At 40.0% G+C, this 25,848-nt stretch overlaps 1 protein-coding gene across 9 annotated transcripts in view; it reads right to left on the bottom strand.

The window, feature by feature from the left end:
- Positions 1-25,848, bottom strand: part of LOC143218390 (neurotrimin) — a 378,119-nt gene that overhangs the window by 130,284 nt on the left and 221,987 nt on the right. For 8 of the 9 annotated variants that reach the window (XM_076443537.1, XM_076443540.1, XM_076443536.1 and 5 more), the window contains 6 exons: positions 25,535-25,638; positions 20,671-20,878; positions 19,197-19,352; positions 8,489-8,617; positions 1,792-1,929; positions 978-1,148 (listed from right to left, as the gene is read on the bottom strand). In XM_076443537.1, coding sequence (XP_076299652.1) covers positions 978-1,148; positions 1,792-1,929; positions 8,489-8,617; positions 19,197-19,352; positions 20,671-20,878; positions 25,535-25,638 — 906 coding nt within the window. The remainder of the gene's footprint in view (positions 1-977; positions 1,149-1,791; positions 1,930-8,488; positions 8,618-19,196; positions 19,353-20,670; positions 20,879-25,534; positions 25,639-25,848) is intronic. The other variant, XM_076443535.1, reaches the window with a different exon arrangement.

The raw sequence follows: 25,848 nt of genomic DNA on the forward strand, positions 1-25,848 counted from the left end.
ATTAACGTTGACATTGAAGTTGAAATGGAAAAATAATAGAAATATACCTTTTAAAAAAAGAAAATATGAAAAGGAAAATATTTCTTTATTAATTGTACCATTACTATCTTTTAATCATTCAAAATGTGTAATTTCACGAGGACGCTCGTGAAATGAAATTCATTACGGATCTATATTCTCGTCAAACAATATCCGAAGCATCTTGAAAAGAAACAAATCCACGAAGGATTAACTGAAAGTCTTTTGACAATGTAAATGCAAAATCGGCGAGATTGAAAATTCAAATTCCAGTAATTATAGAATAACTTCCCGCTCAAGGAGCTTTGTCTGCAGAAACTTTCCTTATTTAAGCGAGTACCATAATAAATAACATTTTAATGCAGAAACCGTACTCGCGAAGGATTTGCGAATTTAAGAAATTCGAGGCCGAACTTGCCTCGTGTCTCGCGTTGCGCAACGGAAGCCTGAACGATATATCTTATTAAACTTTTAATTTCAGCCAATTTATTCGTCCACGGAGGTGGAAAGGTATACTCCCTCCTGGGATAAATATATCCTTCATAAATTTAATCGCCAATTACGAACAACGGCGAAACGAAAGGGCCGTTTGAGCTCGACCTATCGATCGATGCCTATCGACTTTGCGTGAAAGTGCATCGAGAATCAATTACTTCGTCATTAGGGCATAAATATACATACTATTGTTCCAATTATTATTGTCGATATCGTGATTCCCGTCGAATTTCTCCAGTTCTCTGTCCACAGTGTTTTCACGGTGTCATTTCACCCGTCATTGCACTCCGAATTTGTTTTTCAATTTTGTTGCCGACAATTCCGTAACCATTCTAACAAGTAACACTACCCAACTGGTACTCACTGATTTGAATGAAATTTATCGTACTTATTGAACACCGAAAAATATTAAACACGTGTTTTTTCGTTCCAATTATTTCTTAATAAGGTGTAGAAAAACTCACCGTCCAGTTTAATGTTGCCGTCCGTCCCACCGAGAGAATTTTGAGCGACACACTTGTACGAGGCAAAGTCGTCCGGCCCGATGTTCCTGATCTTCAGCATCATGTACTTGTTGTAGCCGTCGTCGGTTTGCACCGCCTCGTACTTGTCACCTGTAATGGAATTGTAATTGCCTAGGCAAATAAAACTATGGTTCTCTCGGCAGAACAAAGGGGAGATGTTCAAGGGAATGAACGCGCGAGAAGCAGAAACAAAAATACTGCCGAACATACAGTGGGTGTACAAAGTATTCGTACACCTTTTAAAAACAAATAACTTTTTTATAATTGTACCGAACAACCTGATTTTTTTCATAATCAATTAGAAGCATTGGTTCACGAAATGACATGCGAGAAAGATTTTCCAAATAATTGTAATTTACATGGCTAAATGCAAAAAATAAAAAAGGCATTATTCTAAACTTTTGCTTTGGGCCATTGATAAAAATTTTAAATATATATTTTGTACATTTATGTTAGTTATACACATGCTTTAAATTCCATCGCTTGTAGCTCGTATGTATGAAATTTAAAGCACGCGTATAACTAACATAGATCTACAAAACATATATTTTAAATTTTCATTAAGGGCCCGAATAAAAAAGCTTTAGAAATTGCCTGTTTTATTTCTGCACGTAACCTTGTAGATTATAATTTTTGGAAGATTTCTCTTGCATATCATTTCGATTTTTCAGGATCGAAAAGTATAGATTGAAAGTACGCCCTACAGTCGCGAGTGGCAGTCGAGCCAGTATTACTTTATAAAGCTTAAAATTACCAGAGACGATCATGTCGCCGCGTTCGGTTATCCAATAATTGATCGAGGCAGGATAAGCTTCCGTGTGGCATTCCAGTGTCACATCTTGTCCAATATACGCAGCCTCTAATTGATTGGGTATAGAAAGCATAGGAGGGACTGTAACAAATGAAAAATAACCCTAGAATTATTTAACAATATACATTTTCTCCAGATTAAATGTTCGTTTCTTCTTTGAATTGCGCTAAGTGTACCGCGAGCTTCCCATACACGTTTCCCAGTATGTTTTACAGCCAAAAAGAATTAGAATGTAACAGAAAAAAATAGAGGATCGAAACTTCGATCTGGATTAAAAAAACTACTGGATTACAAAAATCCGGTAAAGTATAGTTTACCCAAATAAATAAAAACGAAAAATGATAAAACAGTATGACATAATACGTTTTGTCTTCTCTTTAGCATTATCGTGAATTTAGCAGCTGGAGGATGGTAATCTACCGTGCGGCATTGTTCCGAAGAAGAAGTGCCGAAAAGTAAGCCTTGAAAAATGTCTAAAACAAATGGATAATATACGCGATCTTTTTGTTTCGAATTTTAATCATGTCGCAAGCATTCGGAACGGAGAAAATAAGTTATCCCCGTGAAAAGGTTTCTTTATCCGCGTGAAACATTTTTCTTCGGGGCTCGAATAACCGTTACCGTAACCATTGCCTACAGCAAAAACAAAAGATACCATTCACGCCTAAGTTAATTTGAATTTTAATCATGATTAATTATCTTGAGCAAAGAAGCTAGCCCCCCATTCAGGTCAATGTTCACGAAACCGAGGCATTGTTCGGCGCTTCTTTCAAACGCTATTATTTACTGCTCCTTGCAGCACAATTGATTTCCGTGATCGCGTAATTAATTTTTTCTGTAGAATATGAATAAAAGAGGCGAATTGATTGAAGAAGCGACACCAGGCAAACAACTATTACAGTTCATTTCTTCTCGTTTATACTCTGTCAAAGCTGATTAATAATTGCTTTCTCGTAGAGCTTTTATTTTTATCAAGCGGGCTGCCTTGCCACTCTTTCGAATCGATTAACGTTATTTTTTACCGAATAACAAATATACTAAAATTTACAAATATAAAAATATACTACTATTTTTTTCGAACAAAATCATCATAATTCAATTGTTGACAATTTCTTCTCCATTTTAGGAAAATCATTTCGATTTCTGAAGGAAAAACCAAAGCCAATTTTTCACCATTTAGATTAAGTTTCATAACATTTTCTTCTATGATCTTCTCTTTCTCCTACGAACTTCTGTTTTTTATTAGCAAAAAATTGAGTTATATGACTTTTCACGACTTCATTCGAAATGAAATTTGCAGCGCATAAAAACTGTTGAGAAAAGCGAAAAATATGGTAACCCGATGATACTTCCTCTCCTTAAACAGCGCACATCACTTTCTTTCGTGCACTGCACTTTCACCCTTGCGCTAATAAAAAAGCAAGAGGAGATGGAAATGCGTACTCTGATTTTGCATACTTGATGCGACGATAAAAAAAATACTTGAAAGGTTAGAAGGCACTACAAGGTGGGAAACGACGTCCGAAATGTCAGCTGTCAAGATATGCCAGGATTTCGCGATTTAAAATGACTAAAAATAAATTTTTTTAAAATACCACGTTTTAAAACGGACTAAAATGTGTAAAATAATTTTCCTAGCCCCATTCAGGTTCCTAACCCCCATACAGACAGTCCTGAAACTTTGTGATTGCATTACATTATAGTAGGTGTAACGGTTAAATTTAATAGTTCATATCTCCTGAACGTATAGGCGTTTTAAAAAAATTTTGTTTAAATATTGCATTGTCATCCAGTTCTGAGCTATGTTTAAAATCAATTGCAAAATTTGTACCGAAAAGACAAACAGACAGACAAGAAAGCGAGCTTATGAAAACGCGGTAAAATGGAATTATTTTACGTTGGAAGAGAGGTTTAATTTCCTGAGTTTCGTAGCCCCGAGTGCGAAGGGTTAAACATCGAAATTTCTCGAGAATGGGAAAGGTAGAGTCGCGATACTTTCTGGATTCTCTGTGGCCTGGTAAACCGTTTAAATTCCGAGATCGATGGAATTAAATTGATCAGCTAATGGCCGGCGAATCTGCGCGATAACTCAACGAAAACCGTCGAGGGAAGAATATCGAGTGGACGAGGCAGGACGGTATCCACTGTGATATCGTCTCAAGCGTATACAGTGGCAGTAAATCGTGATTTACGTCGGTTCGTAAAAGACGGAACTATGACATGATATTGCGGCTCCGGAATATCTATATCGATCGCGGGCGAGCTGACGCGGTACGGCGAGCGGTGCGGGGAACGGCGTACATACCCTCGTCGCAACACGTATAATAACGGAAAAGTTTGAGAGGGATGTTTTCGCTCTAAGAGAGTCTTGCCGTCCCTAAGTCGGCACCGTTGAACTTTCAAGTGTATGGAAACTTTATAGAGTCCCCCGGAAAAATGGAGAAAATTAAAGAGTAGCAAAGCGTGTCCATGGAACGCCTCGGCCGTTCGACCCCATTATTTTTAGTGCACAAAGGCTGGCCCCGCTGCCGAATAAAAGAAACCCGGCACAGGATAATCCTCGCCAGATGAGGTTATTCGAAAACCAACAGCTGTTCTTTAATTAGAATCCCCGAGCGTATATATTCAGTCACGCAACCAGCGTTCGAATGTTTATTATCTTGTTGCATCCCTTTGGCTCATCGAGATCTGCCGATCTTCACGTAAAATATTCCGTCGTTCGGAAAGTAATCAAGTTTTTAGCTTTAAAAAGCTCGACAAAGCGACTAAAAGAAGGTTCAATCTTCAAACCTATTTATTCACCAAAAAGAAACCAAATTGATTCACCAAAAATATTTCTAGGGAAAAATGAACGTGGATTGAGAAAGTACAAAATTCAACGTCCCTTTTAACCATTCCACCGTTCCGTTTAAATTTCCAGAATTTTTGAGAATGGAGATATGTATGTTCCGAATACAGGGTGTCCAAAAAATCTTGTACTTCCTCGAAATCATTTGAATTCGTTGTTAATCAAAAATGTGGACCAATCAGATCGCAGGTCCGCGTTTTTCGGTAATAACTTCTTAACAAAACCACGGAGAACATTCTCGCAAAGGAAAAAGTTGGGTACTTCAATTGATTTCAAGAATGATATCGGTACAGCATTTTTGGAGCACCCTCTATATTTTGTACATTTCCACGAAATAATTTCCCCTGACAGAAACTCAATAAAAGCCTACATTTTCAGTTGAGAATGTTACTTCGCTGAAAAAGATTGAAGTGCCCATAAAGCATTTTATTTCTCGGTCTCTGCGTATTTCGTGAACGGTATCGCATATAAAATCTTTAATCTGGCAGTTTCCAATCCGTGTAAAACATTAAGGGAATATTGTCTCAATATTTTCGAAATAAATTGGATCAACAATGGAATTTTTGCAGCTGTTCGAAGACCAGTTTTATTTGAAAGGTTACGCCAGTATGTCGAACAAATGAATATAAAATTGATTTTTCAACACACAGGTCTATCGGAATGACTTCACTGTGGATCAAGTTAAAGCTTTTACACTGTTCTAGAATGAAAACTTTCTAAATTGAAACAATCTGCCATGAATGCACCGGCATATTTTCATTACACCTGCCAGAAGTTTGTCACGAAGCAAAAATTCTCATTTTTGTGCAAATTCTCAGTTGATTTTACTTTGGAAACTATTAATTAACGTTCTAATGGTCGGCAGACATGTCGGATGGAAAGTTTTAACTTGGTTAGATGTTAATTTATTTGATAGCGATTTATTAACTACGCCCTACGACTTACACGAGAATTTATAATATCGCGTAAAACTTCGAATAAATTCATTCAACGTCATACAAAAAAACCAGCGGACGAGCAAATCGTTCACGATGGACCGAGGATTAATTATATCGAAATGTAATTCGACACAGATTTACGGAAACCGGCCAAATATTCAGGATCATATTTATTGGAAGCTGTTCGCGTCTATTGATCCCAGAGTACAGCGTTCCCGACGTTGCGTCATCGAATACGAAAACTTAATGCATGACGGGACGTTCCAATTAATAAGGGCTCGGCGCATCTGTCAATTATTCTCCGTAAGAATACGGCTTTTCACTGGATTTGCTAACTGAAAGGTTAAATATCTGCTAGTAAGATATACAGAAAAATTAGAATGGTATCAAATAGTCAGTACACCCGCACGGGTTGTTTATTAAATGTTGTTTGTTCTCGTAGTTTTCACGGTCATCGATGTTCATCTTCTCCGAAGATCAAACTTAAATTTCGCTTGTAAGCAGAATATCGAGATGGGGTAAACTTTACTTTACCGGACTCAAAATTGGTACCCTTCTCCTACGAATTATGATGTATTTGGTATGTAATTCAGTAGATTTGTAACCGGCGCGGATGCAGATCGAATTTCAAACCTCTAGGATCAATAGTTGAGGAGATATGGTCGCTCAAAGTTGAGCATTTTTGGTGCCGCTAAGAAACTGGAAATATGCTCAACTTTAAGTGACCATAACTCCTCGACTACTGATCCTAGAGGTTCGAAACTTGGATCTGTAGCTTTTCCAGGTACAAATCTACTGGATTACATACCAAATACATCATAATTTATAGTAGAAAGGCACAAATTTTGAGTCCGGTAAAGTAAAGAGCAGCCTGGAGATGGATCAGATCATAAAATTTTTATCAACTGTATCTCCGTATTATAAAAAATTCTTTACTTCGTCAAAATTAAAGTATCAACAAGGTTTTCTACCGTAATTCAAACGCGAAACGTTTTTCAAGTTAGCGTATACTTCGTTGGACGTTGAATTCGTTATAGCAGAAATTGATTTTGCGAAAATGCACTGCACCAGACGCACCGTCGGACCGATATTATGACTGCCGGGTAACCCGATAAAACGAAACTGTTTAAAAAAGATGCACACACGCATTTCACGTTGCAGGGTATGCGCAATAAATATGCGAAATGTTGTTTAGAGAGGCTGTTCGTTCACTGCGCCACAGGAGATATTTTTATGGAATGATATATGTGTTTTTGTATATCATAACTAAAAGCGTGTGCCAAAACGGATTCATTCGTATACGACACAATAATCCTCAAGGTCGTACAAGGTCACACATGGAAGAAACACGTCGTTTCTAAAAAATTTACAGACGTTACTATTTGCAGGAAAAATGCTGTTCAGTGTGAACATCCAGTTTACAGGGTCTCTTTCCAATCAATTTCGCGTGAATACAATTTTTAGGAGCGTTATATCTATGGCGCGGCATTCGCTAACGAGCGTCGAATAAGTGAAAAAAAACTGTATCGATTGTAATTTCTCAAGTGACAAACAGAACGGAATCGATACGAAATTCGATGGACAAACAAAACCGTCGAATAATGAATGCAAACTGGCGAGAAATAATGGTGGAAAGGGATACGGACGCTTGCGGGCGGCGTCGGCAAACGGAATTGCCACTCGAGGACACTAGTTCGAATTTCCTTGGACAATTGTTAACAGTTGTGTCCGACCGTGTGATAGTACGAGAGACTAATGTGTTGGGAAAGACGGAGCGGAAACGCGTTTCGCACCCAAAAACTAGCTGAACGTGACGGGCCGAGAGGGGATGAATGGACCCAGGTACATCGAGCATATCTGGGTCAAGTGGTTGCTCGTAAATCGGTGGCTAAATGAAACGTTGAAAACCGACCTAATGCATCGTGCTGGGGCGAACAACCACTCTTTATCAGGTTGCACCTGGAATGCACTCCATTTCTGTTCCTCCCCCTGTCTCTACCCTTTGTTCTCCTCCAACTGCCTCCGCGGTTTGTTCGCCCACCTACCCTCACACATGCGCTATATCCTCATTCCTCGATGAAAAATATTTTGCTTCGCGATTTTCACTCGGAATTGCTTACTCTCGCCCGTTGCATTCAAATATTTCTGCCTTTGTTCCGAATTATTCTCACGTGGTCCACCATTTCCAAATTTTTTGCAATTCCTGATTATTAAAAAAAAAAATTCTTTACCCAGTTTCGTGGACACCACTTTTACGTAATTTCATTTGTTGTACTTGTAGTCCAGTCAATGAATGCTCAGGGGGGTGTAGAGTCCCTGCTCTAAGGTTTTTCGGTCTTCCGCTTATATCTCGAAAACTATGCATCCTAGCGATAAGACCACTCTATACCAAATTAAAGCTAACAAAATGTGCCACAAGATTGGTCTAATTCAGTTTTTCGCTATCGCGCATAGTTTCCGAGATATCCGCGCTCAAAGTTCACTAATTGTGAGAAAGAACTCTTCAGCACAATTAGTGAACTTTGAGCGCGGATATCTCGGAAACTATGCGAGATAGCGAGAAACTGAATAGAATCAATCTTATGCGACATTTTGTAAGCTTTAATTTTGTATCGCATGGTCTTATCGCTAGGACGCATAGTTTCCGAGATATAAACCGAGAAAGGGGACTTTTAGTATGTTTACCTCGTTACTAGTCCAAACGAAGTCCCAAAGTTAAAAATTGTGTTCCTTGAGAGATTTCACGAGAAAGAGATCATCGAATTTTGCAACCCTCGTGATTTTTGGAAGTTACGGTTTCAATAACCCCCCTTGTCAGGCTGATTAATGAAAATAATTGTTTCGAGAGACTTACATTGCACATGAAGGACTATGCGTTGGCTGACCGGGGGTGGTACGTTGTTCGAAGCGATGCACAAATATGCCCCCATGTGTAGCCGACTGATCTTCACAATGTGCAACACCTCGCCGTCCACTGCGTCCACTGGAACATAAATTAAACAACAGAATATTAGACTTTAGAATAAACCCTCTCTAATTAGTTATCCTTGCAACAAATTCCCCGACAGCCGCGTACAGTTTCCGGGGTGAATCTCGCGGGAGTTTCATTGAAATGGTCACAGTTGAATATGCAATTTCATACATTCCCCGGCTGCGTATCATAATTAACTTCAACGCTCTCCTATCTCGGTAACATCAACTTTTTCATAAATTTAACCGCCCGCAGACATGTTACAAGCAATCTTATGAAAATATATCTCGATGTGCGAACATTTTCGCTGTGCTGAACTACTCCAACTCTACGGTGCTTACACATCCAATGGAACAGAATAATTAGAAAACTGGTTAAGCGCCATAATAATTCGATACAATAAACTTTGACAAATTTGCCTCACGTGAGCCTCGAATAAATATCTCCTTTATTTTAAATGGCACAAAAGATATTCACGGCATGATTTAAATGGTATCGAAGGAGGAATATCATAGAAGAACAATTTCTTTTGTCCGGTTATTTTTTTCATAGTTTTCTCAGGGTCATCGTTATTTTTTTTGTTGGGAAAACTAACAACTAACAAGGGAACAACTTTCATCTGAAACACGTTTGCGTATAATCAATATTTTCGGAGATATTCGTCTGTAACGCTTTGTAACGTTCACCCCGTATGTAGAAAGAAATATCCGAGACCAGATTTCGAAAGAGCAACGATGCCACAAACAATTTCACCCGGGAGTAACGCGAACAATACCAAAACAGGTAGAGAAATTTGACAGTTTAATATATATCTATATCCAGCTGCTCATTAATATCTGTCGTGGAAAGTAATTATTTATTCCATCACACAATAACCGGTTCCACTTCCGCGCGATACAACGGCATATAATTAAATTACAGTAAACGATTTATCATTCCGTGCAGTCGCACAAACTTGCAAAACTTCCCGAGCCCCGGGTTTTCGCGAAACTTTCGCCGTGTTTCGGGGAAAGCCGTGGTTGGTCATCGGTTGTAATAAATTATGTAGGTGAACCAGAAATGAGAGTCTGCGCGCGGATGCAAACGGAACCCCGTTGCCTTTCGGCCATTTTACATCAATAACTTTTTATACAACCGCAGGAGGGACAAAAGGGACGATCGAACGGTTAAAAACAATTAGTGGAAACCGGGACAGAGCATACAAAAATATACAGAGCGCCCCAAAAATGCTGTACTTCCTTGAAGGGATGATGTTTGAAGGGATGATTATTGAGGGTAGGGTTCTTATAGAAAAAGCACACACCATCCGCATATTCAGGGATACATACAATGTCAATGCAACCTTTATTACGTTAAACTACAGGGTGTCCCAAAATTCGTGAAAATCCCGAAAGGGGGTGGTTCCTGAGACCATTTCAGTCCACCAATCCAGTCACTGTATCGGTAAAACAGTGACTGAAAATTGAGAAACACACTAGCGCTCCCAGCTAAAAATGTCACGGAACTGATACTTGTGCCGAAACCCTCCGTTTAGGGGTGTACTTCGTAAATATCAAACTGTGCGTTTAAACATTAGCACTACCCCCTTCTGGGGTGTGCGTAATGGCATTTTCCACTTCGTCCTTAACTAAAAAAAAAAGGTTCAGTGTTAACAAAACCGCGAAGAAAATTTCGAATAGCCTTAGGATCCCTCTCGAGGAAGTGCAATAATTTTGGGAAACCCTGCAGAGGGAAATGGCCACGTGCATACGATATTTGCACGTGTTGCTGGTTGCCACGATTGAGCCAGTCGCGGAGCAGCGGTGATAAAAAAAAGAAACGTTTAATCCCCTCCTCCAGAATTGACCTGAATTTTTCATCGCGAGCGAGCGCGAAGTATGTACACGTGCGAACCTAAGCATTAATATAAAAATGGAGAATGCCGAAATAATTCCGGCGCGTTGCGTTTTAAAGGAACGCGGTAAATTAGCCGGGAGCTCTCGCGCGTCGGCCCAAAAGAAGAAATACAAAACGAGGTAAAGTATTTTACTCCGGGGCTACACGACAGCGGTAACAGAGCGTCTGATGCATCGCGCTGTATTACTTGATTCAGGGAATTCTGAGCCGCTACACCGGCCCCATTACCTCGACATTACCGTCGAAGAATTGTGGGAACGTTCTCGCGATACGACGTGCTCTTACTTTTATCGAGAAAAACGTTGAATCGGTTTTCCATCGCTCTTAGACATTTACCCCAGTCTAGTTTCCGGCTGCTCCGAACTTATTACCGCGGCGGCGCGGCGCTTCTATCTTCGCCGGGCGAACAACTTGAGGAACGTACAATAACTCGACTCGTAAAAACGTGGCAGCCACATACTTTATCACTAGACAGATCTTTATGCAAATCCGCATCTTCGTAGATTATTCTATAAAAACTCGGGTCGGGGAAAAATTCCTTTCGCCGACCAGAAGATACCGAACCGCCGAAATAAGATAAAACTTTTATTTGTTTCTGTCGGCGTACAGTGGCCCCGCGGACTGTAAAATATTTTTGCTACAGTTTACGTCCGGGAATAATGTCACAACTATTAGGCTGCTGCGTGTTAAATGTTTCTCGCAGAGACGTTTGGGGTGTCCCAAAAATATGGTGGAAAATAGTACAACATTCTTCGAGTCCACGAACGTGTGTTTCAGTCTTACTTTTTTTTAAAAATTATTTATTTAATGTTGCTTCAACATCAAAGCTCATTAGCAACACAGTCTTACTTTTGTTAGAAACATGTAAAGATCCACAGTCTGAAGTTTCGATCCTCTAGGATCAATGGTTGAGGAGCTACGGTCGCTTAAAGTTGAGCATTTTTGACAGATTAGGGCGCTGTCGAAAGTGCTCAACTTTAAGCGACCATATCTCCTCAACTATTGATCCTAGAACATCGAAACTTCGATCTGCATCCGCGCCGGATACAAATCTACCGGATTACATACCAAATACATCATAATTCGTAGGGGAAAGGCACAAATTTTGAGTTTAATGCAAATAATGCTGAAAATCTTCATTGACATTATTTTCCAAAGAATGTATTGAATTCATGCTGGAGTATATCTCACAATAACCAGCAGGTCCGAGCGAAGAAGAGCCTCGTCGTAAAAATTCGAGCTTCTTAGTATCGCGAAGAATACGGCAGGGGGAAGGTCACGCGAAGAATAAAAGTTGCTGTCGCGTTGCCCGGCGAGGCATAAGAAGATGGCGTGAATCGCTGTTAGCCACGCCGCCGTGCGCGCCAAACCTATCTATTGTTCCGCAAACAATGCATAGGCGGTGAGAGATGCCAGTGGCTCGGTAGCACTTTCCGCGAGGATTTTAATCAAGTAGTCCCGCGGGTCTTGTGCTGGAACTATTCCCCTTAACGGTTTAGCGATAATCTTTAATACTTTCGGCTTAATGGGAAACTACAATACGCCGTGCCCCGACTTGGACGAATTTCCAACTTTCGAACAATCGACATTCTGACGTTCAAACTGCGTCATTTACGTGCTTCTCCCTTTCACGCGGATTCGAAAGAAATTCTTTTTTGTTCCAGGTCGAAAAGTAAAGACGCTGGATGTCGGGCCTCGGGGCACCCCCTCGACAAAATTATTTAAATAAAATCGAAATTATTTAAACAAAACTGAATTTTTTAAAAATACCACGTTTTTAAAACGGACTGAAAAGTATAAAATAATTTTTCCTAACCCCATACAGATCGTGGTGTTTTATTAGCAATTTATTTTCATTTAAATGATTATTCGCAATGAAAAAAATGGTTTTTAGTCCTCTCACTCAACTTCGATCTGTGATATTTGAAAATCTGATTAGACTGCTGATTAGACTCCTCGCAAAAACTATCATTTGCCGTAAAAATCTTCTTGTGCCGGCGCGGCGATTGTACAAGAAACTGGTTCGAAGAAGAAGAAGAAGAAGAACAGCAATCTTCGCGAGTTCGAGGAACCACTCCAATTGCTCGTGTAGTTGAACGGGGCCAAAGGAAACACGGGGGTGCTAAAAAATGCCGGACACGGAAATAAGTAGAACAGAACAATTTCTAGCTGGTTGAAATACCCACGTCAAGCCGCGCGATTCAGGGGAGAGCTCCGGATCCCGTCGCATTAAGAAAAAAAAATGAAAAAAGGAGAAGAAAAGGCGCGCGAGTTTGCCCGTGAAACGTTGAATAAGGTTGATTCCAATTTGCCGTCGCGAAAAAACGCCGCGGAACTTTTCATAACGTCCGAGAGACGACGCCGAGCCGGACGATAACGCAGTGTCTTTCAAAGTCCATTTAGCCCGTTTAAATGTTAAGCGCGGCGCGATAAGGGCGCACTGAAAGGAACTGCGGAATAAATTAGCGGCCATTCACATCGATGCGGTCCCGCGCACTTTGCATAACATTTCCCGCATGCTTCTTAACGTCGTAAAAATAAGCAGACAGCTTACTCGAAGACGAAGTGGGGCGCCCCGGCCGGCTACCTATTTGGGAATTAGTACGTGATGTATTCCGCCCCATAAACGGCGGGTTGGACGTCGATATTTCATCCCCGGTCCCTTACCCCCCGTATCCTTAAGTGCCCTTTTTCGCGTTATTACCGGCAGATCACCCGGCTACATTCATTCACCGGCGAAATCCTCGTGCCACGATCATTGCAGCTAATGTTCCCGCGTGTGCGCGCGAGGGGACACATGGGGGACAGCTGTATCGCGTCATAATTGTTCGAGCTGGCTAGGCTCTTCACTCCGTGCGCGTCGCAAATTCACGCGTTCGCACATCCTAAACGATAGTCCTCCGAATTCTCCGAATTATCTAATCTATTCTGTTCTGTTCGCGCGAATCATCCAGTTTCAAACGTGTTAACTGCCGAATGTACAGTTACGCACGTAACTACATAGACTGCGGATCTATATGCAAAATAAAAATTGTCTGCATCGCGATTGCAAGAAATAGAAACTAAATTGAACGTTGTTTCTTCCCTTTCGGCTTCTTCACAGTTCGGCTCTTGAAAGAAAGTATACTTCCGAGAACGTTCCATCGAGATGCTTCGTAATCTCCGCTTAAGAATACGATTCTGAGATAGTTGATTGATTTTTGTAACTGGTTTGATAATCCAACAATACTCTTCGAAATGCTGCACCTAAGATATAGCAAGGCCTCCTCGAAATCAATAGGAGCGGATGCATGGGCGCTCCAGGAGGAGCCGAGCAATCTCCAAGAACTCTCTATCGTCGCTCAATCAACCGAGGCACAGTTGTTTGCACGCAATTACTCCGGTCTGCATAGAGCTGGGCGCGCGGTGTGCTACGACGAGACGGAGCCGCGATTAAAAATCTCCCGTATACCATAGCAAAGCGAATTACACCGCTAGCAAAGACAACAATGGGAACTGCTCGCGGATAAAGAGAAAACGAGGAGAAGGGACTGGCGAAAGGGAAGTTGGAACCTATTCGCATCTACCTTTCGACGCGAAATTTGCCAGACAATATTGATCTTGCGTGGAACACTGACTTCGCCCTGTGCCTGTTCGAAAGTACAAAGGAACCTCAAACGGCAACAAGATAAGCTCGTCTCCACGCTAGGAGGATCGACGTCGGCGGAGTTTGGCCGCGAGTTTAGCTCATCTTTTGATGCCGGGGTTGCGCGAAAAGCGAGTACAGCGTAGATTCGATTTTGCTCGCGCGCTGTCTATATCGATATCCATGGTCCATGACCCCCTCCCTCCCACAGTCTTTTTCTTCTTTCATTTTCCCTTCCGGGACAGGAATTCGCCTCGTAGGTTCCTGTTTTCCGGTCGCGTCATATTACCCCGGCTCCGCGAAAGCATGCAAGACCTCGCAAAAGTCGTATTACAGTCAGGAACAAGTGATTCCCCCAGCGAGAACGAGCGGACAACGTGAAATAAAATTGTTCCTTTAACGGGCTCTCACTTCTCGTGCAACCCCCGACATCGTGAAGTCGTAATAATGTGTCCTCGCGGCCACGAAACATTTCAACGTGACGTACTCGAATTCAACCCAATGATGATCGACTAAAAAAATCGAATAAAAAAATCCGGAAAAGTTCATGTACTATATGTACAGCTATAAACGATATAAATGACCTAGAACTTCAATGCGAAATCTGCATTTTTCCGATTTTTTACAACCGGGATCTTCGACCTCAAAATAGGGGCACGTAGATGGACCCCTTTTTCGGTATTCCGCGTATATCTCGGAAACTATGCGAGATAGCGAAAAACTGAATCAAGTTAATCTTATGGCAAATTTTGTCAGCTTTAATTTTGTATAGAATAGTCTTATCGCTAGGACACATAGTTTGCAAGATATACGGTCCGAAGTTAAAAATTGTGTCCCTTCCATTTCCCTCCACAACTTTTCGTTGACTGGACTATTTGCCTCGACGCCCAATCAAGGGCACTTGTCTTACGAGACTGTATTCTTATGAGCTACTTTCATTCGGGAACTATGGATCAGAAGATCAGAAAATCGTTCGGAATGAAGGAGTTGTAGAAAGCTGAAATCGGTCGTTTTCCGATTCATTTTCTATTGGCCATGGCGTTCTTCCAATTCGAGAGCCCTTTGTTCCCACGTTTTGCTCGGCGAGTTTTTCAGTCCTTTGTCAGCTTTTTGGACGATTGGTGGGAACGTAAGAACTAAATCTTCCTCGCGCCCCCACCGGAGTATCTTGATCCTATTCTTTAAAAACACACCCCGAGAGCCGGTGGAGTTTTACAAAATTCGATTTGCTTTTTCATCTCTCTTGCCCATTCTTTTTCAGTTTCCCGGGCTCGCTGGAAGCCAAGGGAATGCCATTACGCCGGCTGGTGTGTGTGTGTGTAGACGTGTACAAAATTGTACGGAATTCCTGTACATTTCTATTACCATCAATTCGAAATTTTTAGATTGCGTGACGCATTGACAGACAACGGAAAATGCTTTATTCGATCGAAAAATTCAAGCGGATTCCCCGTGTCAGTAATATCGTAATTTGAATGAAGAGAAACGAAGTAGGTTTTGTAAAAAAGTCTTTCAAGTTTCGCAAATTCAATTATCAATTACGTATAAGAATAATAAATGCTGAACTGGTCAAAATATTCAACGTATGTATTTAAGTTTTTACCTGGAAGTCGTTTTATCAGAATTGTCAAACGGAAAAATGAATTTTTACTTGACATCTGTTGCTCGCAAATGATGCAGAGAATTTTTGTTCTGCATAAAGATTCGCAGTCGAGTATCCAGAGAACGAACAGAATTTCGGTCAGCCACATAACATTGATAGAAAAATATCGAGAATAAAGAAAAGTTTATTTTCAATAATCGTCATTCTCCCTGTGGAATCGTAGCGCCAATGGATAGCTGTGATTCTCTCGATTAAAACGAGTCCAAACACGAGGCAAAAGTTGGCGAGCGAATTCGAGCCGATGCGGACGCAGTAGCGATCGAGGATCGAATGAAAATGCCATCAGACTATACTTTCCCTGTGGGCCGAAGACGTCTAGAGGGCATCAGACGGAAAGTGATGGTATTAGATACTCCCCGAGGCCCCGGGGCAAACACCTCAGCGAGAAACGCGCGGTTCGAGTGCGTGACATATCCACCACCGTAATATTCCGTCCAATTACGCCAATAATCTGACGCTTCGATCGAATGACATGTCCCTCATATAATAGCAGATGCGCCCTTCCATATATGCATGTCGAACGATACCACCTCCTAATTAGTCGTTGATGGCTCGGCGAGCTTTGCAAATTGATTAACGTTTTCACGAATGCCGGCGCACACGTTTAGCAAGATACACGGGCATACTTTATTAATGGAACTCGTTCTTCACCGTTGATGCGATTACTTTCGATCCGATCGATCGATCCCGACTAATCATGTATAACGCGTTCATTATGCCGTCAACAGCATTGCAAATGTCAATTGTGATTAAACCGCGGATTCGATGCATTTCTGATAAAAATTACTAGACGAAATGAAAAAAAAGCTTAAGAAAAAAGACATTATAAAATAATTTGGATGTTCCAAAAAATTATTTCTCCCAAGTTTATAACAGTATGTGCTCGGACGACGAAATTATTTAATTAATTTCTAATCGTTGCATTTTCAATGATTTTAACGTGAACGATATTGTTCGCTGCAGACAATAGATTTATAGTTTCTCTATGATAAATGAATTTTCATTCAGTTCTAAACCCGTTATTGCATTACCGATTATTATGATTGCATGACATTTCGAACACAGCCGGATTAAACTATTGTGTAACTAAGTTGCATAAATAACATCGTTAAATTATCTGCACCGACAGATATACAAACAGCAATCGTTCCGATAACAGTGAGTACATACAATTAATTATTTCAATAATATATATCTGTCCTGTATATGGTATTCTATTTGATAAATAAATATTTCGGCAAAAATGACATATCATTGGTAAGGAATTAGAACAAATGTTAATTAAAGGTTTCAAGTAAACGTTTGATTACAGTTCATTTTAGCAGAACCATGAATGATTTCAAGTAATTTCGCTCGTTTAATTAAGTGAGTGTATAATTCAATTGGACATTGTCAGAAGTGTGCGACTATTAACTAACATGATTAGTGGAAATCAATTTGAATAAACCCCACACGAACTACGACACGTTTGTAATTGTTTAAAAACGTCAGGTGTGTAATCAAAACCATTTTAATATCGTTCTGTTAAATGTATTAATTTTTTGTAAAAGTGTATTAAAGGACGCTAAAAGACGAGAAAACACTAAAACATTATCATCGGCCACTAATAGAGCGAATAATAGAAAAAGACGCATTCCCATAAAAATATGAATATGCATAGAGGTGGATAGCGAACGCGCAAATCGCGGAAGAACTCGCAGCGGCTGTACCCGATAAAAATATACGAGGATGGGATATCTCGTTCCTCTTAATCTCCGGGCCGGTTTTCATGAAATCATAATGATCATTACGTTTCTTCGATTGTTCACAAGCAGAGAATCGCATAATGCGAAGCGGAGCGTCGTTTTTTCACCGCGCAAAAACGATTCGACGCATACATATTTATCAGTGACAGTTTATACGGCAAAGTTAGGATGAGACGCAAGCTTCGAAAGCTTTCTCTGAGCGTCTGAGCCTGAGTATACCTCGAGGGCAATGAAAATTTAAATTAGAGCAGAAATTAAATCCGGCCTTTATCCGATATTGAGAAAATCCTTTGAAACCGACAGACTGTCTGACGTTCCGCTTCCCTGTACATCTTTGCCCACTAATGCGTGTCTGTGTTCGTGTATGTGCACGAAAAAGAGAGAACGAGAGAGGGCAGAGAGTGAAACGGACAGACAGAAAGAGAGAGAGAGCAGAAAGGGGACAGAGAGAGAGAGAAAGGGAGAGACAGAGAGTTGCGGAGAGCCGGTGTCGTACTTCTCACCCTATCCATAATTAGTAATTAAGAAAGCAATTAGCATCGATCGAGACAACTTCCACGCAGAGAGCCATGTTCTCAATTTGCAGTACTATTTTTAGAACGGCACCATGATAAACAAAAGCTTCCCTAGGGGAAGATCGATTATTTACGATGGTCGATGATAAAGTATCTCTCCGTAAAAGAATACTTACCCGTTCCTTCGTGTTACGTCAGACACCCTATCGATCCCTTTTTTAATTAGATGCTACGAAAACTACTCCATGTTCGAACCGTTGAAATGCAGCGGAATTATAAAATCTTCTCGAAACGATCACCACGATTTATTCCGAGGACTGTTGGAATGTGTTTAGTTACGATTAGACAGCGGATCTTGTGGAAGATAAGCAGGCGGAGATCACGACACTGGTTTTGTGAACAATAACGTTTAATCACAGATCAAGCGATGTCAAATCAATCGATCAAGTGAAGCTGGAGTGAAATATGAATTTATTTATCTTCTGAATAGTTTTAATAGGTTGTCTTAATGTCTAGTTCTTGCGTTGCACAGTAAAAGTACTACAGTAATCAATGCGCGAATTTAATATTTCCAATATAAGATGTAATTTTTATGATAATTTGAATCTTCTAGATTTCACAATAAATATCTAATGAGGACATTGCTATCTGAACCGATAGCCCCCATCTTCATTGATCTATTAATGACAGTTTACCGAAATGCAATTCCTGAAACTAATTTGGGTAGGAATATCGCGAAACGCGGGTTGTTTGCCTGACACAGCACAAATTTCAATTGCCATTTGAAGTGCAACGGTCCCTGATTGAATCTTCGAAAGCACGATTTGCCGAGCACTTTCTTCAATCGCGCGGAGCTGGATAATAATTTAGAGACCTGCAAACATTGATTTACACGGAGCAATGTTCGTTTAAGCGAAATAAGAACATTAAATCCAAGAAATTCCAATTTTAGTCCTTCTTTTGTCCGGCACTGTATAAAGACTGGACAAAAGCTATTATATTGATAAAGATATTAACTCCGCGGAAACTTCAATTTCGCTTTCGCATCACGTCAGGTCTATGTTACGACGCGTCGCAAACTATTGACGTCGGCCGTCGGTATTGATTGATCAAAATATTTGACAGTATTTGATTGATCAAAACTCACCACTTTCGCCGTTATAATTTATGTTCTTCATGTCCTCTCGACGCCACATGATGTAGGGCTCCGGATATCCTGAAGCTTTGCACGTCAGCGTCACGTTTGTACCCTCCCGTACGACCATGTCCGTGCTGGTTTCTTTCGTGATAATGGCGGGCGGCACTGGAATAAGAAAGAATTGCGAAAACTCAATAGATAATGTTCCCCTTCACTCTATAATGTGATGACACACTCCTGACTTCAGAACCACGCTCGCCGATGATCGATATTAACTTAATACTTCAATATTAATGTTCGTTCAGAAAGAGCCACTGCCAATATCCTAGAATCATTCTTTCCGTTTCGTGGAGAGTCACGATTAGACTGCGGATTTTTCTGCTAAATAAAAATTCTCGTGTTTATTTCTTTTCTCAATAACTTTTTGTATAGCTGAAGACAATTCAATCATTTTTAAAAGCTTTAAACGTTTTTTTACTGTTCGTGGGTTTATTATACATGCAAACCCATTCGACGTCATTTACAAAAATTTACATCTACCTCAATTCTTAAAATAAAACTGACAAATATTATTTTGTTCATCCTTGAACATCCTTAGATCTACAATAAATAATTCTCGATAATTTAATTGTATGTATAGGTTACAAGATCGTCTCTGTGTGTGTTGATGCGGTCTAATGATGTTGAGTAACATTTCATAAAATAATTATCTGCGGCGAAACTTTGCATCACCGGCTTAATTACGTTCTGCGTCATCGTGTTGCTATTTATTATAGATAGAAGATAGTATCGATAAACTGTCCTCAGCGAGAATTGGCTTAATCAAACGAGTAAGGTTTAAATTTGCGGTTAATTAGATACGTCTATAACGAACGTCGGTGAAATTAATGGAAATCACTAAAGAGAAATTGTATTCATGGCTTGACGTAACGTATCATAGATCGTAGGAAGTTTCAGTATCCAAATAATCTACGAGATAATGCTTTGCAATACGGACGTGGTTCACGCGAAAGTTTTAAAAATAACTAATATTTAAATTATCATAATTTCGTTATAAAAAATAGTACAGCAACAAACCTGGATTCATTTTCAAGCGTGAAGCTTCTGCCATCGCCACCCATTGTTCATTTTTATGTAAGATATTTTTTCGCGATTCAGCGACGGGGAAACGGAAAACACTTTTTTGGTACATAATGTTACAAATTGAAACGTCTGTGGAAACGTTGACCAATTTTTGTCGTGACTGAAACCACCGCAGGTTTAAAGATTGAAGTTTCCTCTTTACATAGAATGCTTAAAACTCGATCTACGATTTTTTCTTGCTGAGTTATCGAGCATTGAATGGAACGTGTATAGTGTTGATTTTATGAGGCGAACGCTCGGAGAGACAAAACGCGTCACGTGACCGGACCGCGGCGCGAGTGGGGGGGAATATTGTCGTAGAAGGGGAAGGTAGAATGCAATGTTCGTATTATGCACTTACCTACAACTTGCAGGTAACCCTGTCGACTTCTCATCGGATCTGTGTTCACTTGACACATGTACCATCCGCGATCCACCTCTTGAACCTTCTTTATGTGAAGGTACCACGTGCGATGGTCATTGTACGACAATGATATCCGCGGATTCTGTGTGATGACATTGTGGTGGATAGATAAGATGGTCTGCGTATCGATCCGCACCCATGCCACCTGGAACAAAAATTATGACACAAAATTAGAAAAGTAAAATTTTCAACTTCATCCTAATCCAATGAATTGAACCCAAGGTCTAGGTGACTAGGCATGGGCCAGCGGCCACACCCACAATTTCTATTGATATTGTGCCGAAAACAATGGTTTTAGGTTGAAAGATAACCCCCCTAAAAATTTAATTAGGTATCCTCCTTCCAACTGCGCAGACTAAATTTTAGCATCGATATAAATTGCTATAAGTCGACCCCATTATTTTTCCGAAGAATGTTCTAGATGTCACGATGAATTTTCCATGGAAATATTTGCTAGAACCTCCTTAAGATGGCTATTACATATAATGGGATTCAGGGAAATCCGACCAGTTTTGAGTGAAGGGAATAATAGGGGATAAAAGAGCTTTAACAATATTCAATTACGCACGAGGAAAGAAGAGAATTCATTTCGTAAATTACGTACCTAGTCCGATAACTAGACCGCGGATTTTATGCATTCATAATGAAAATGAGTGGATCGTTAATGAATAAAATTGTTACGAGAAGAAATAAATGTCTATGTGCCTACTGTATCGTGTAACTGATACAGACAAGTTTTATTTTCCACAAAAATCCGCAGTCTACAGATAACTAAACGGAGGAGAACTTGATGAGAACTCCATTTTCATACGCATCGAGAGTAAAAAATTTTATGCGAAGATTCGTTTTTCTCCGTGATGGATTCAGCAAATAATAAAGAAAAAATGAAACGGTATTTGATTAACTCTGCACGTTATAAATTTTTCAAAGCTGTTGCTTTAATACGTCATAAATCATAAAAATCCAATAATAATATATGTAACTAATATAGATAGAGTTGCCACCCGTAAATAGATTTAAAATATGGGGCATCATTTGTTCTTATTATAAAGGAAGAATTATTTAAAAATTGTTTTATTTTCCAAGTCAACAATGCTAAATGGAAATATGTTTTCCTTCATCGATAAATCACTTTCCACATCTTCCATATTTGCCAGTTTTATTTCCTCGCATGTTCCGCTGTTATGTGAAATGTTTGTGTACAAAAATACCTTATGTACCGATCAAAAGCGAAACGATTAAAATAATGGTTGTTAAAAAATCCAACAAATTCAAACATTTGCTCGCGAACAAACATTCAAAAAACGCTCGACTTTAGCGAAACCGTGCCGGACATACAAATCGCTGATTGGAAACAATTAAGTTAATATTATAGCTCCGATTAAACTGTGTCGGTAGCGTCGTCGATCAATTTGCTCGACTTGCAAGTTTGCGGGAAAACAATGGGAATTTAAGTTCATAAATTCGATGAAATTCCTTACTGTGCATGTTGCTTGGGTGTATTTTTTAATCAGCGAAACGGAAATAATAAATACTAGTGCAAAAAGGAACACGCAAGACTGCGATTAACACTGTTCGGCGATGAGGGAAATCGTTCTGCGCGGTAGTAGGGGTCAGTGAACCCATCAAAGAAAATTTGTTCTTATTAAAACCAACGCATTCTATGCGCAATGTACGGTAAAGGACAAAATTAAGTGGACACCCTTTAACAATGAGCAACTTTTTAAAAATATCAGGCCGAAGTTAGTTTCCTAGGCAATATTACAAAAAATTATTGTTCTTTCTCCTTTCTCCTACGAATTATGATGTATTTGGTATGCAATCCAGTAGATTTGTACCCGACGCGGATGCAGATCGAAGTTTCGAACCTCTAGGATCAATAGTTCACGAGTTATGGTCGCTTAAAGTTGAGCAAATTCACAGTTTGTAGTGACGCCCTTACCTGTCAAAAATGCTCAACTTTAAGCGACCATATCTCCTCAACCATTGATCCCAGAGGATCGAAACTTCGATCTGCACCCGCGCCGGGTACAAATCTACTGGATCACTTTAATATCGAGTCCGGTAAGGTAAAGTTTACCGAAAATTATAACTAATGAAAATAAACTAACCATAATGAGAACTTAAAATATACAACTCACAACCACAACTCGAAGGCATCCAGTGACGATTAATTCTAACGCGGTCTACGGTAAGTCATTTTAAAATTCCTGGAACAAAAAAGGAAGATGGACGAACAAATGAGAAAATATAATGAACTCCCGTAGCCAGCGCACAGGTCGGCGATACATGAATATATATTTCGCGGCGCGTGTTACAAAGCGCACGGACGTGGACAGGTGTAATTAACTTGTTCCCGGTTCTTATTGTTAGCGGGGGCCTTTGCGCGGATCCGAAGCTCGGAAAAAATGCTGAAACGGAAAGAAAAAATTCGAGCATAGATCGGGAAGGTCCAACTTCCGGAGAACTTCATTCCGTCCGGCAGTTTATCGTTCCCAATTTTGCCTAAACTTTTGCGTTCAATTCTTCGGCGAGCCCCATCCGAATATAGACATCGGGGGGTGGGGAAGTTCCGCAGGTGTTGGTTTCCCAAGGTAACCAATAAATTTTCCGAGGTTGAAAGTAAGAATTGAAAAGTGCAGTTCGTAGAGGGAGGAGTGTATTTCGATGCGCAGTTTCACTTATAGAATTGTCCGTATGTACATTCGCAGCGTGTTCCATTCACGTGTCGGTTTTCGTTCGCGGGGCTTTGGACACCATATATAACAACCGTTCCCTTCTTATCGCGTGCTTAATCCAATACACTGGCTGGCTTGTATCCCGTATCCTTCGTAGATCTTCGAAACCTTCACGGGATACAGAGAATAGAAGGATAAGTATAAGAAGGCTTAGAACCTCCAGTCGTTTTCTTTCCCTCGTCGTCGCTCTCGGAGTTTCGATGTGCGCGCCAGGCTTTTGTGGAATCTACCAAGCACGCTCCAACTTTCTCGAATGCGGTACACGCCGATACCGCCTTCTTCTTAATATGCGGGGAGTAGTATAACGATCGATCCCAGCCCCGAAACATAATGAAATCTTACCCTCTCCGTTTCGAACATCGAAAGACGTTTCGCCAGATAATAGACCGCATCCCCCCGCTATTATGTCATTATTATTTTATCCATTTATATATTTATCGATGTCGTGGAAACCACGTTTGATTTATATGCGACGAATGTGACGAAATCTCTGGGTAATTTGAGACCCGAAAACCAAGGTATTCTCCCATCGTTAAGGAAATGTTGGAGAAAATATACAACTTCGTGGAAGGCTTCATTTTTAATTACATCATTATTAGTTATCGCATTAGTTATTACTTTTCTTATTAGTTTTCTATATATTAGGTGTATAAATAATCTCTCCGAATTGAATTAACAGAAAGCTTTCATAAAACATCATGTCATTGTGATTATTTCAGTACATTATGATCCATTTCAAGATTTAGTTTTTTTAATCAGTTCATGAAACTAATTCCAAGTGCGATGTAAGAGTCTGATCATATATTTTAAGAATCGCAGACGTCGTCTCTTTTTTACTACGCACGTGGTGTTATTTATGCAAAGTATATAATATTTTTGTTTAGGCAAAGTGCACTAAAACTTGTGGTTGGGGCCCGCAGGACCATGCTCATCCTGCTAGACCCAATTTATTCGTAAAATTGCGAAGTGCGAGTAAAGTATTTTGGCAGTAGAAAATATGTGGAGAACTTGCATCGCTGATTAATCGATTGTGAACGGCTCGTATGCAAAAATATCGAACTTCTCGAGCCATTACATTGAACTAGCCCGTTAAACTTTAACCGTTAGAGGACAGGCCCCGACCGCAGCGCGTGTTTCCTGTTGGAAGTAGTTGCGTCTGGCAAGGATCAGCCGTAGGAATGGTAATGCGAGACGCGAGGCCTTCTACGCGTGCTAAGCACACCGTAAGAAGATCGCTTGTGAACCGGGGTGTCGTTACAGTATTACTTTAATAATTCAACGTGACACGGTCCATGATGTATTTCCGTTGGCGTAACGAACGCGGCCCGTAGCCCGGCTGAAGTCGACGACGTTGTTACGAGTCGCGGATAGAATTACCAGACTCTGTTCGTTCCCTCGCCTCGCGTCAAATTCTCAAACTGAGTGTAAAAATGCTCCACTTAATGACGAGCCTTCGCCGAGCAGCTAACTTATCGGCGGATGCAAGACGGCTGGCTCTTCCAACGAAAGCGATCGATACGAAAAGATGCTCCCCTACGAACTGCTCAGATTCGTGCAACGGTAACGTTATTCGTCGACGATTTATCACATTATCAGTGTTGGGCAATAAATCAATTGATTTAAATAGATAATTACTTAAATAACAAGTTATTTGTTATTTGGATATATTCAAATAAAAAGCAAAAATAATTATTATTTATTCGAGCAAGTCTAAATGAATTATTGGTAATTATACAGATAAGGTCTGGGGAGGGGGGTGCGATATATACAAAATACAAGAAATGAGAGAAGACGAAAAACTATTTATTTGACCTCCATCTCGATCCAAATAATAAATAATCTTTTATTTGCATATGAGAAATTATAAATAGATTACTTTTGGAATTATTTAAATTACTTTTATTTAAATAAAAAGTCTAGTTATTATTTGCAAATAAAATCACACGTTTATTTATTTATTATTTAAAATATAATTTGCCCAACATTGATCATATCGCACGTTTATCTTCGAACAGTTTCATTACTCTCCAACCTGCCCTTTTTATAAGTAAATCTTTGCTCACCTTGTAAATTCGAAGATTGTCAACTATACAGGCTAGCAAAGCGTCGCGGCCCCTGCTCACCGTCACATTTTGGATTTCCTCAGCGAACCTGGGCAAGTCAGAACCTGGAAAAATCGAGAAAATTCGATGTTATCTGTTTGTTCGTAACATTATTATAATTAAGGGCGGAATAACCACACAAACAAGGGTGGAATATAAAATTCGACAGAATTCAGTACAATTTTCATTTCGTTTCAGATCTGCAACATTTTATTCCACTTTACATTAAATGGCACTAAAAAGGAGAAAATAATTTTTTTACACATTAGCGACAA

Source organism: Lasioglossum baleicum, chromosome 19 (genome assembly GCF_051020765.1).
Source record: "Lasioglossum baleicum chromosome 19, iyLasBale1, whole genome shotgun sequence".
In the NCBI taxonomy this organism is placed as follows: domain Eukaryota; kingdom Metazoa; phylum Arthropoda; class Insecta; order Hymenoptera; family Halictidae; genus Lasioglossum; species Lasioglossum baleicum.